The sequence below is a fragment of the Malaclemys terrapin genome, chromosome 10, assembly GCF_027887155.1.
Source record: "Malaclemys terrapin pileata isolate rMalTer1 chromosome 10, rMalTer1.hap1, whole genome shotgun sequence".
Classification (NCBI taxonomy): Eukaryota; Metazoa; Chordata; order Testudines; family Emydidae; genus Malaclemys; species Malaclemys terrapin.
Window position 1 is genome coordinate 57,783,662 of NC_071514.1, and position 13,064 is coordinate 57,796,725.

General features: G+C 43.0%; 1 protein-coding gene across 2 annotated transcripts in view; it reads left to right on the plus strand.

Annotated features, from left to right (window-relative positions):
* The window catches only part of LOC128844500 (syntaxin-binding protein 4-like), a 113,528-nt gene that overhangs the window by 81,148 nt on the left and 19,316 nt on the right, over positions 1 to 13,064 (plus strand). For both annotated transcript variants that reach the window (XM_054042293.1, XM_054042294.1), the window contains exons 13-18: positions 3,366 to 3,462; positions 4,285 to 4,412; positions 5,229 to 5,321; positions 6,867 to 6,932; positions 11,734 to 11,922; positions 12,876 to 12,992. In XM_054042293.1, coding sequence (XP_053898268.1) covers positions 3,366 to 3,462; positions 4,285 to 4,412; positions 5,229 to 5,321; positions 6,867 to 6,932; positions 11,734 to 11,922; positions 12,876 to 12,992 — 690 coding nt within the window. The remainder of the gene's footprint in view (positions 1 to 3,365; positions 3,463 to 4,284; positions 4,413 to 5,228; positions 5,322 to 6,866; positions 6,933 to 11,733; positions 11,923 to 12,875; positions 12,993 to 13,064) is intronic.

The window sequence follows — 13,064 nt, forward strand, 5'->3', positions numbered from 1 at the left end:
TGTACGGCACCTGGCAGAGTGGGGCCCTGGTCTAGCAGTAGGGCTCCTAGGTGATACTGTATACAAATAATAATAATGGCTGAGCTCCAAATACAAGTGGTAATGGTTTGATACAGACTTCATTGCATTTGTGAATATACAGTATTCTAGTTTATGGGTGAATGTGGCATCCCATACATACCAATAGGCAATATATTATTCTGTGGTGTCCAGCCCCAAACCACTAGTAACTGGCATTGGTAATAGTGTAAAACATTTGAAAGAGACCATGAAGCATAACTACCTAAAAATGATGCTCATCATTTTATTGCATGCAAGAAGCTAGTACGTTCTCTTGCTGTATGTTTGTATGACAAGGAGCAAGGTCATTATTTGCAACTCCACAAGTACACACAGTACACAAGCACTTTTGGCAGCTGCAGGGCAGGTGAAAGATTAGGACTGGGAGTGCCAAGTGAGAGGATCTCGAACTTGAAGAATGATGGAAAAGTTGGAGAATGATTGCAATAGGGCTTTGTCCAAATCTGGGCATTGCCTTATTTACTTTGTTTTGTAATTTTCTGTCTTTGCTCAAGCCATCTAAAGGTATTTGGTGGAAAAAATGTTTGTTTGTTTTTTAGGCTGTTAATCTTTGGCAATATGCCATTTATTTTATATGTGGTGGTATATTCTCAAATCAGTGCACAGACTGTACCTTGGTGTCTATGCACTGAGATCCCATGGACGCACATGTGGAGCTGCGAATATATCTAGGTTTCTCAGCTTGAATCTTTCCCAATTCTGTTGCACAAACATTATGTTCGGGCTCATGATGACGGTGTCAATGAAAGGCATTGGGGTTAGTATGTCGCTTGCTTTCAGGAGAGATTAAAATACCACAAACCTAGTCTGACAGAATCTGGTGCCTACCTGTTTGCATAGGAATAAATCTATAGCACTGGATCACATGACCTAATCTGCACCTACATCATCTAGTGCTGGATTCAGTCTGCTCCATCTGATTCCCCTTTATTCTAATCCAGAACCTGACCTGGGTGTATAGGGCTATTAATAGATGCATGAGTCATAGTTCAGGTAATGTGAGATACAGACACAGTGCTCAAAACATTGATTACATTATTAGGATCACAGAGCTCATCCAGTACAATTAGGTTCAAGTCCTAATCTGATTAATGAGATAGAGGGATAATAGGCTTCTACCAAACTATCAGAACAGGTCTTGTGAAAAAATGACACTGTTGCACCATATCTGAGTTCAGTTTGCGGTCAAGAAATATCTGCGCCATTCCTCCAAAATTCTGAGATGTAGAGGATGCCAGACCTGAAACAGGGAAGACTCAGTGTGACAGCATCACATGGATTAGAACCTACAGGCATTTGAATTCTCCTGGCTTGGCTTTGTGTCCAGAGAGCCCCTAAAATCTCCCGTGTCCTCCTCTGGCAAGGTTATTGTTGGCACTAGTGTTACACATCTATAGAGAGCTTTTGATTCAGAAGGACCCCCCTTCCACTATCTGTGGGTCCAATCCTGCTCTCATTGAAGTTGAGCACTTTTTGCTATGATGGCCTAAATTCTCATTACACTAACCTACACCCATTTTGTACTGCTAGAGCCATATAACTGGGCCTTAGTGTAAGGGGACGTCTACACTGAAACTGCTACAGCTGCAGCTGCGCTTCTGTAGCCCTACAGTGTAGACGCTACCTAAACTGATGGGAGGGGTTTGCCTGTTGGGGTAGGTAATCCCCTTTCCCAAAAAGCAGTAGCTAAATTTACGGAAGAGTTCTTCCATCATCCTAGCGCTGTGTGCACCGGGGGTTGGATCGGCACACCTACGTCTCTCAGGGGTATGAATGTAGATGTAGTTATGCCAGTGTACGTTCCCCGTGTAGACCAGCCTTAAGCAAGAATCAGGCCCAATATAACAATGTGTCAAGATGTGCTTGAAGTGCTGAGGATCTAAAGAATGTTGTGGGGTTTTTCCTAGTTTAAAGTATTTTGATAAAACATTCCAATCCTCTTCAAAGGATGGGGACCAGAACTTACTGGTGACTAAATAGTGAGGCCTAATTAACTTGATTGTCCTTTGGGTTTCTTATTCTCAACCATTTTATATCAAATATGAACACCCCGCCCACCCGTACTGTATTTTCTTGTAATGTGATGGATACAGTCTAGAAATGTACCACCCACCCCAAGGTTATCTCCCCACCCAGGCTTTTGGATAGGTACAGCGTCTGTCATGAGTATCTGGTTCTATTATTCCTGTTGGCGCTGATACAGCTTGCTGGGCAAGACACACCTTTCCAGGCATAGAGGCTAGCATTTGCTGCCACCTCATGGTGGACAAAGCAGTTGCCTTTTCAGTTTGGAATCCCAGGAAAATCAGGAATGTAGCATGTGGGTACAACGTTTCCTGCTAGAAATGCACAATGCTTCTCATTTAGAATTCAGGGTTGTATTTTCTCATTGGTCTCTACTTATTCTGGCTTTAACACAAAGTTGCTTCATTTATAAGGAGCATAGCACACTTTGCCTTGCACTTTAAAAGCTGTGTTTCTGAATGCCATTTTATTTCCCCCAAGAGGGATTCTCCAAGGTTGTGGGCCCAAGCTGGAGAAAATCCAGAATTTCCCATGTGTCTATCGGTTAGAGAAGGGGACAATACATGGCTTCTAATCTAGGCTCTGTCACTGACTTGCTGCAGAACGGGACCGTGCATTAGTCTCTGTGTCCCTCAGTCCTGTCATGTATAAAATAGAAATAACATGGATTTGTTTGTCTGTGTTGCTGCGGTGAGGTTTGATTAATTAATGTTTGTGTCTTCTACACAAAATAAAGAAACCAAAGAAACAATAAATAATAATAACGTAGCTCTTTGACTGGAAGGCCCCATGGAAGCGTAAAGTATTATGACAATGCCTTCTGCAGAAAAAAGCAGTGAGACTTGTATTGTTTGCTCGCTCTAACCACGCCGAAGACTCATTCTAGGGAGTGAGCGAGCGAGCATAAATGGGAACCTGAAAGGAAGCTGAACTCTTAGCAGCACAGCCTCAGCTGGTGGAAATTGTCCATTGGTTTCACTGGAGCGAGAACAGTTTACATCAGCTGAAGATCTGTCCCATACTCTGTATGAAGTGCTCATGGGAAGAGATCAGAAGAGATGCAACATGGTTCCAGATCTAGGTGAGGAGGTGACATGGAGACCTAGGCCAGACCTGCTCCATGAAAAATCATGTTTACTGTGTGAATGATGATGAACTTGATGATAAATCCAGCTCAGACTGCCCTCCCCCCCAACTCCTTCCAGAAAACTTGCATTCCTGTGGGGATTATTCTGTGGACTTGTTGCTTCTGTTTAAAGGTGCTGCAATATCTGGGTCTGGATGTGACCGAGGAGAAGAAGAAGCAATTACGGCAGAGTCTGATCACAGATTCGCAGGGAACAGTGGCCTATGGAGGTGAGCAGGGTGCTGCTATGTGCAATATAAGACAGAAGGCGCATTTCATCCCTGGTATAACGCCATTGACTGCTCTGGGACATGATACATGCCACCTGGGAGGTGACAGCTAGAATAAAGAAACAGACACGACAAATCCTGTATCTTGGCAGGGAGTTAGACTAGATGACCCTTGCGGTCCCTTCTAACCCTACAGTTCAGTGCCCAGACAGGTTTTAGTTCAGATGCAATTTATTCAGTAACTGGTCACACAAGGAAAAGGTCTCTGACTGGTCCACGTGTAAAATGGGAGTAACAGAGAGGGAGTGCACAGGCCCCTTCTCCTCAAACCTTCAGCCTGCTCACCAGCAATGGCAAAAGGAAGCTGCAAAAACAGAATGACAAACCTGCTTTATGTGGGCTGGCAGGAAATTGCTGCCCTCTAAGGTTTGGTAAAGTAACTCCTTTGTCTCTGCACTGAAGTGCAGCATTGCTTCCAAGTAGTTTCTCTGATGAAAATGCTAGGTGGTGGTTGTGGGGTTGTTTTTTTTTTTAATCCTAAGCAATGATTTCTAGAAAATTGGATAGAGGTCTCTAAACTATGGCTAGCAAAAGCATACTGCATACTGACCCTGTATTCAATAGACAGAGATTTGGGATGGGATAGAGAACCTTCTCTCTGCTGGAGGTGGTTGGGTTTGCTATAATGTTTGTAGTCATGGAAATGAAATGTATTACCTTCTCCTGGATAATCTGTGGTTTCTGTGAAAGTTGGCTGTGTAAACTCAGTTCCAGGCGCTCTCTCCTCATACTGTGACTACTCTCTCTCTTTTTCTCTCATAGATTTTCTTCAAGCACTCAGGGATCTGCTGCAAGATGAGCTGGAGGAGGCTGGCCTTGATGCCAGTTCTGTGCTATTCACTCAGCACGAAGTGGCCAGTTTATTGGATACATCTGCTTTTCACTCTCTGGTCAGCCTTAGCCAAATACTGTTTCTTGCTTTTCTTCCTCGCCTACTGCACTCTGCCTTGGTTCCAAAGCTCCTCTCAGATCAAAGACCTTCTGGGTCTTTCTGTGAGCTGATGTAAGAGAAAGGTATATACCATAAGATGATTTGGGACCAAGTAGCTGTATCCTGGATTCTTGGTCTGGATGATAGCTGTAAACTGTAGAAGAAAACAGCGACAGTGCTATCTTTCTCCAAAAGGCAGAGAAGGCAAAGACTAATGGGCTATCTTTCACTTATACTTTAGTTATAGAAAAGAGAGGCTAGAATTTCATCCCTTAATCATAAAGCTTAAAGGAAATCCCATAAAAGACCTGACTTCCCATGCTTAATGAATTAGAAAAAAAAACCCTATGTAATGGTTTGAAGAAAGCTGTTGATGTCAATTTTCTAGCCACACAAAAGAAAAAATTACCACAGTAAAGCCATTCAAGATATTTCATTGCTTAAAGGGGCCATCTTATGTCACTTTGATGGTGATACAGAAGGAAAATTAGCCATGGTGAATCCATTCCAGCTATTGTCACTTCAGTAACACAGTGAGAATTAACCATTATTCCAGCTGTCTCATGGCGTGGAGCCTGAATTCCTATGGAATACAAAACCACAATTAGATTATTTATTGTGACACTTATGTCATTTTGTAAGAACACAAACTGTCTGAAAATTATTTTGAATAATGATTGGTCGGGGTATGTCAAAAGTATTCATGCGTTGTAACCACATGCTCATGGTGAAAGATAAGCCGAACTCACTCACCGTGTGCACCAATGTGTTCCAGACTTTTGACTCTGTCAGCTGCACCGACGGTGAGGAACTGGAACAGCTTCAACTGGAAATGACAGATCTGCGGCAGGAAGTCCAAAGGCTGAAGGTAAGGCTTATCTTTTGAGCACGTTCTTCTGTCCTAGGCATTTTGCCATAACTCAATTCAAATATAGTGGATGTAACAGTGTGACAATTAGGCAGGTCTTCTGTGTGTATCAATCCTTTACGTTTCTAGGCATTTGTTGGAGGCAGCCACCATTTTGCATTCAGTTCAATGCGCGTTGTCAAGGTTCCTTCCCCACTCTGAACTTTAGGGTACAGATGTGGGGACCTGCATGAAAACTTCTAAGCTTAACTACCAGCTTAGATCTGGTTTTGCTGCCACCACTCCCAAGTGCTAACTCCCTTCCCTGGGTAGCTTTGAAAGACTCCTCCACCAATTCCCTGGTGAACACCAATCCAAAACCCCTTGGATCTTAAAACCAGGAGGAATTAATCATTCCCCCCCCCCTTTTCTTTCCCCCCACCAATTCCTGGTGAGTCCAGATCCAATCCCCTTGGATCTTAAAACAAGGAAAAATCAATCAGGTTCTTAAAAAGAAGGCTTTTAATTAAAGAAAGAAGGGTGAAAATCATCTCTGTAAAATCAGGATGGAAAATAACTTCATAGGGTAATCAAATTCAAAGAGCCCAGAGGAACCCCCTCTAGCCTTAGGTTCAAAGTTACAGCAAACAGAGGTAAACCCACTAGCAAAAGGAACATTTACAAGTTGAGAAAATAAAGATAAACCTAACACGCCTTGCCTGGCTGTTACTTATAAGTTTGAAATATGAGAGAGTTGTTCAGAAGATTTGTAGAGCATGGAGTGATGTCTGGTCCCTCTTAGTCCCAAGAGCGAACAACACCCAAAACAAAGAGCACAAACAAAAGCCTTCCCCCCACCAAGATCTGAAAGTATCTTGTCCCCTTATTGGTCCTTTGGGTCAGATGTCAGCCAGGTTACCTGAGCTTCTTAACCCTTTACAGGTAAAAGGATTTTGGTGTCTCTGGCCAGGAGAGATTATGGTATTGTACACAGGAGGGCTGTTACCCTTCCCTTTATAGTTATGACACGCGTTGTTACAGAGGAGACACGTGTATGGTGCGTCCTCTCATCGAAACTTCATTTTTGTTCTTTCTTTGATTTTTTTCCTTTAAAAAAAATGTTTAATGTGCCGAAAGGGAACAGTCACTCTTTTTTTTAATGGAAAACCCTAAAAGAAAATAAACATTTTTAAAATATCCAAAACATAACACAAATAATTCACATCTCATATTAAACCTAAATACACCCCCCACCCTCCCGATCTAACCTAGTATTGGCAGCTCAGCTGTTAAAAGCATGATGGTGACAAGATGCATTTTTCAGATACATACAAGCTGTAGCCAATGAAAGGCAGTTTTAGAGTAAGAGTGCATCTAAAAATATGGCTGTTGTAGAGGAGAGCTGCAAGTCCGTAGTTGTGACTAGTGAATTAATTCAAGAAAGTCTTATTTCCTGCGTTATTCAGGAGATAGCCTAGGTGATCACAGTGGTCCCTTGTTGCTTTTTCATCTGAGTGAATGTGCTGTCAAACATGATGCCTGACCAAGTGAAAATCTTCCTCCTAGTCTCTTCTGAAGGAGGTGGAAAGCAGCAAGAAGTCAATGGAATATGAACTTCAGAGACTGAACCAGGTTAGTTTAGGGGTTACTTGTGAATTGTCCAGTGGAGGCAGTAGCCAGGCTCCATGGATGCAATCGCACCCACAGAAATCAGGCCCAGATGTGCCCTTCTACAGGCAGGGTTGCCGGGGGTGGGGGCAAAATCACACCTCTCAAGTGTCCTGCACCAATTGTTTCCATTATCTTAGCCAAAGTGCAAAAGGCAGGCTCTGTTTTAATGTTCTCTGGGGTATGTCTACGCTGCAATAAAGAACCCACGACACCGAGTCTCAGAGCCTGGGTCAATTGACAGACTCTTGAGGCTCGGGCTGAGGGCCTGAAAATTCACAGTGTAGACATTTGGGCTGGGGCCTGGGCTCTGAGACTCATCCCCCTCGCGGGGTTTCAGAGCCAGACTCCTGCCCGAATCTGAACGTACATAAGAATGGCCATACGGGGTCAGACCAAAAGTTCATCTAGCCCAGTATCCTGTCTTCTGACAGTGGCCAATGCCAGGTGCTACAGAGGGAATGAACAGAACAGGTAATCATCAAGTGATCCACCCCTGTCGCCCATTCCCAGCTTCTGGCAAACAGAGGCTAGGAACACCATTCCTGCCCATCCTGGCTAATAGCCACGTATGAACACGTGCTCCATGAACTTATCTAGTTCTTTTTTGAACCCTGTTATAGTCTTGGACTTCACAACATCCTCTGGCAAGGAGTTCCACAGGTTGACTGTGCATTGTATGAAAAAATACTTCCATTTGTTTGTTTTAAACTTGCTACCTATTAATTTCATTTGATGATCCCTAGTTATTGTGTTATGAGAAGTAGTAAATAACAATTCCTTATTTACTTTCTCCACACTAGTCATGATTTTATAGACCTGTATCATATCCCTCCTTAGGCGTCTCTTTTCCAAGATGAAAAGTCCCAGTTTTATTAATCTGTCCTCATATGACAGCCATTCCATACCCCTAATCATTTTTGTTGTCCTTTTCTGAACCTTTTCCAATTCCAATATATCTTGTTTGAGATGGGGTGACCACATCTGCATGCAGCATTCAAGATGTGGGCTTACCATGGATTTATATAGAGGCAATATGATATTTTCTGTCTTATTATCTATCCCTTTCTTAATGATTCCCAACATTCTGTTTGCTTTTTTGACTGCCGCTGCACATTGAGTGGATGTTTTCAGAGAACTCTCCACAATGGCACCAAGATCTCTTTCTTGAGTGGTAACAGCTAATTTAGATCCCATAATTTTATCTGTATAGTTGGGATTATGTTTTCCAATGTGCATTACTTTACATTTATCAACATAGAATTTCACTTGCCATTTTGTTACCCAGTTTTGAGAGATCCTTTTGTCCTTCACAGTCTGCTTGGGACTTAACTATCTTGAGTAGTTTTGTATCATCTGCAAATTTTGCCACCTCACTGTTTATCCCTTTTTCCAGATCATTTATGAATATGTTGAATAGGACTAGTCCCAGTACAGACCCCTGGGGGACACCACTATTTACCTCTCTCCATTCTGAAAACTGACCAGTTAATCCTACCGTTTGTTTCCTATCTTTTAACCAGTTACCAATCCATGAGAGGACCTTCCCTCTTATCCCATGACAGATTACTTTGCATAAGAGCCTCTGGTGAGGGACCTTGTAAAAGGATTTTGAAAATCTAAGTACGCTATATCCACTGGATCCCCCTTGTCCACATGCTTGTTGACCCCCTCAAAGAATTCTAGTAGATTGATGAGGCATGATTTCCCTTTACAAAAACCATGTTAACTTTCCCCCTACATATGAAGTTCACCTATGTGTCTGACAATTTTTTTCTTTACTATAGTTTCAAACAGTTTGCCCAGTACTGAAGTCAGGCTTACCGGCCTGTAATTGCTAGGATCACCTCTGGAGCCCCTTTTAAAAATTGGCGTCACATTAGCTATCCTCCAGGCATTTGGTACAGAAGCTGATTTAAATGATAGGTTACAAACCACAGTTAGTAGTTATACAATTTCACATTTGAGTTCCTTCAGAACTCTTGGGTGAATACCATCTGATCCTGGTGACTTATTACTGTTTAGTTTATCAGTTTGTTCCAAAACCTCCTCTAATGACACCTCAGTCTGGGACAGTTCCTCAGATTTGTCAGCTAAAAAGAATGACCTCAGATTTGGGAATTTCCCTCACATTGTTAGCCATGAAGACCGATGCAAAGAATTCATTTAGTTTCTCTGCAAAGGCTTTATCGTCCTTGAGTGCTCCTTTAGGATCTCGATCATCCAATGGCCCCCAGGTTGTTTTGCAGGTTTCTTGCTTCTGATGTACTTAAAACAAAATTTTGCTATTACTTTTTGAGTCTTTAGCTAGGTGTTCTTCAAATTTCTTTTTGGCCTTTCTAATTATATTTTTACACTTTATTTGCCAGAGTTTATGCTCCTTTCTATTTTCCTCACTAGGATTTAACTTCCACTTTTTCAAGGATGCCTTTTTGCCTCTCACTGCTTCTTTTCCTTTATTGTTTAGCCACAGTGGCACTTTTTTGGTTCTCTTACTATGTTTTTTAATTTGGGGTATACATTTAAGTTGAGCCTCTATTTTGGTGTCTTTAAAAAGTTTCCATGCATCTTACAGGGATTTCACATTTGGCGCTGTACCTTTAATTTCTGTTTCACTAACTTTCTCATTTTTGTGTTCAACTTTCTGAAATTAAATCCTACAATGTTAGGCTGCTGAGGTGTTTTTCCCGCCACAGGGATGTTAAATTTAATTATATTATGGTCACTATTACCAAGCAGTCCAGCTATATTCAGCTCTTGGACCTGATCCTGTCTTCCACTTAGGACTAAATCAAGAATTCCCTCTCCTCTTGTTTCAGAGTAGCAGCCGTGTTAGTCTGTATCCGCAAAAAGAACAGGAGTACTTGTGGCACCTTAGAGATTAACAAATTTATTAGAGCATAAGCTTTCGTGGACTACAGCCCACTTCTTCGGATGCATATAGAATGGAACATATATTGAGGAGATATATATACACACATACAGAGAGCATGAACAGGTGGGAGTTGTTTTACCAACTCTGAGAGGCCAATTAAGTAAGAGGAAAAAAAACTTTTGAAGTGATAATCAAGCTAGCCCAGTACAGACAGGTTGATAAGAAGTGTGAGAATACTTACAAGGGGAGATAGATTCAATGTTTGTAATGGCTCAGCCATTCCCAGTCCTTATTCAATCCTTTGTTGATTGTGTCTAGTTTGCATATCAATTCCAGCTCAGCAGTCTCTCGTTGGAGTCTGTTTTTGAAGTTTTTCTGTTGTAATATAGCCACCCGCAGGTCTGTCACTGAATGACCAGACAGGTTAAAGTGTTCTCCCACTGGTTTTTGAGTATTATGATTCCTGATGTCAGATTTGTGTCCATTAATTCTTTTGCGTAGAGACTGTCCGGTTTGGCCAATGTACATGGCAGACGGGCATTGCTGGCACATGATGGCATAGATCACATTGGTAGATGTGCAGGTGAACGAGCCCCTGATGGTATGGCTGATGTGCATCCCATCCTGTGGTGACATGTACCCAGTCAATAGGGGGATAGTTGAAATCCCTCATGATTATTGAAGTTTTTATTTTATAGCCCCTCTACTCTCCCTGAGCATTTCATAGTCACTCACTATCCTGGACTGGTGGTCAGTAATATGTCCTTACTGCTGTATTCTTATTATTAGAGCATTGAATTACTATCTATAGAGATTCTATGGTACAGTATGGTTCATTTAAGATTTTTACTTCATTTGATTCTATGCTTTCTTTCACATATAGTGCCACTCCCCCACCAGCACGACCTGTTCTGTCCTTCCGATATATTTTGTACCCTCAAATTGCTGTGTCCCATTGATTGTCCTCATTCCATCAAGTTTCTGTGATGTCTATTATATCAATATCCTCATTCAATACGAGGCACTCTAGTTCACACATCTTATTATTTAGATTTCTAGCATTGGTATATAAGCACTTTAAAAACTTGTCACTTTTTAGCTGTTTCCCATTACATGATGGAATTGAATGGGACACTTTTTCATTTGACAGTTTCTCATCAGATCCTACCCGTATTTTATCATTTTCCATCTTCTCCTCCTTCCTAGGACATAGAGAATCTCCATTAATAGATCCTCCCCTAAGGGATGTCTCTGTCCGAACCACATGCTCCTCCGCACCTATCGGCTTTCCCCCAGCCCTTAGTTTAAAAACTGCTCAATGACCTTTTTAAATTTAAGTGCCAGCAATCTGGTTCCATTTTGGTTTAGGTGGAGCCCATCCTTCCTGTATAGACTCCCCCTTTCCCAAAAGTTTCCCCAGTTCCTAATAAATCTAAACCCCTCCTCCCTACACCATTGTCTCATCCACGCATTGAGACCCTGCAGTTCTGCCTGACTAACTGGCCCTGCATGTGGAACTAGAAGCATTTCAGAGAATGCTACCATGGAGGTCCTGGACTTCATCAACATCTACATTGCAACTTTTAGCCCTGCAGTCCAAGCCCCAGAGACTGATCTGGGTGACCTGGGCCAGCCGCAGCCATGCTGCGACTCCTTTATTGCAGTATAGACATACCCTGGGAGGTGCGTGCATGTGTGGGTTCCGGCCCTTTGCCACAATTACATGGAAGTTGCAAAGGAAAAATATTCATACTAGATGAAGGTTTTCTGTATGGTACCATGGGAAGAACAGCAGCAGCTTACCATGAGCAGCTCCAGGAACACTGATGGGTTGATATCTCGGTGGCTGGTGGGGATGCTGTGTTAACAAACTCTCCCTGCCGATTCCAGAAGGCGCTGGACTTCCTGTCTGAGAACCGGACCCTGCACAGCAAGCTGCAGGTGGCGGAGGTGGTGCAGCAGCAAGCCCACAGTGCAGAGCAGGACTATGAGGAAGTGATCCACCTGCTAGAGGCTGAAATCACTGAGCTGAAAACTCAGCTGGTAGGGAAGAAAACAAAGCATGTCTCCGAAGCAGAGGTAATGTACCCCCACGGCCCAGGAGGGGATGGTTGGGAACTCAATGGACCAGTTGGAAAAGCCTCTGGCTCTTTTGATGCAAAATGTAATTGATCGATTGATTGTAATTTGTAAAACAGAGGCTAGTAGAGTCCCAAGGCTCATGTTGATATTTAATATGATTTCCAGTGACCAGATCAAAAGAAAAGATGTCTCCACAATAATTAACACCCAGGCTAGCTCCACTGCTAATTGCCATTGCTCCACTGACACTGCATGTGCACTAGCTGAGAATCTCACCCCACCCTCCATCCCTAAGCTCCAAACTCAGGCAAAAACCTCAGAAGAGAGATGTGTCTTGTACCAGGCCTGAAGGTCAATGATGGGGTTAGTGGGCTAGCATGAGGAGCAGATTCCATAATGGGGGCCTTTCATTAAGAGTGCCCAGCCCCCAGGTGGTTCAATCTAGGGACTGCTACCCAGCTGATCATAACTATCATGAGTAACGGAGAGAACCACAAGGGAGCCAGGTCTCAGACTGAGACCACACTAAGGCAGATTAAGGTGCAGGCCAGTAGACATGAGATGTGTCTTTGCCAGCTGCTCCTACTTAGGAAGGGCAGTCTCTATATTTTAGCTAAGTACTTTATTTCTACTTGCTCTGCCCCTGCTCTCCTCGTCTAATGGAATTAAAGTTGCATCATCCCTTTCTGTCCTGTAATTGGCCCGTTTGTCGCAGCTGTGGGAGCCCATAGTCTGTTCATGCCCCTGTCTTTTTCCCACCAGCCCCGAGAACAGTGCTGGTATGAATGTAGCCCCACTGCCACTCTGTGGGAAATTCTATCATCACTGAGGACCTAGCTGCCTTCCGTGTGCTTCTGTTTTCAAGCCTGTTGTTAAGTTGGTTCCTCCAAGGGCCTAAAGTGGGCTGATGCTATCTCCCTTCTCTTCCCACCTCCTTCTTTCTGCCTCAGGGAGACATTCTGGAGCTGAAAAGACAGCTGTCCCTGGCAGATGGTCAGTTGCGGAAATCTGAAGTCATGCGGAAGCGCTTGGAAATCTGCAACAGGAAGCTGCTCCTGTTTGTGCAGGTGAAGTATTGAAAAGTGGTCACTATCTATGGGAGCCATACTTAGCTGGTTTACTCTGCCTTCTGTTACCAT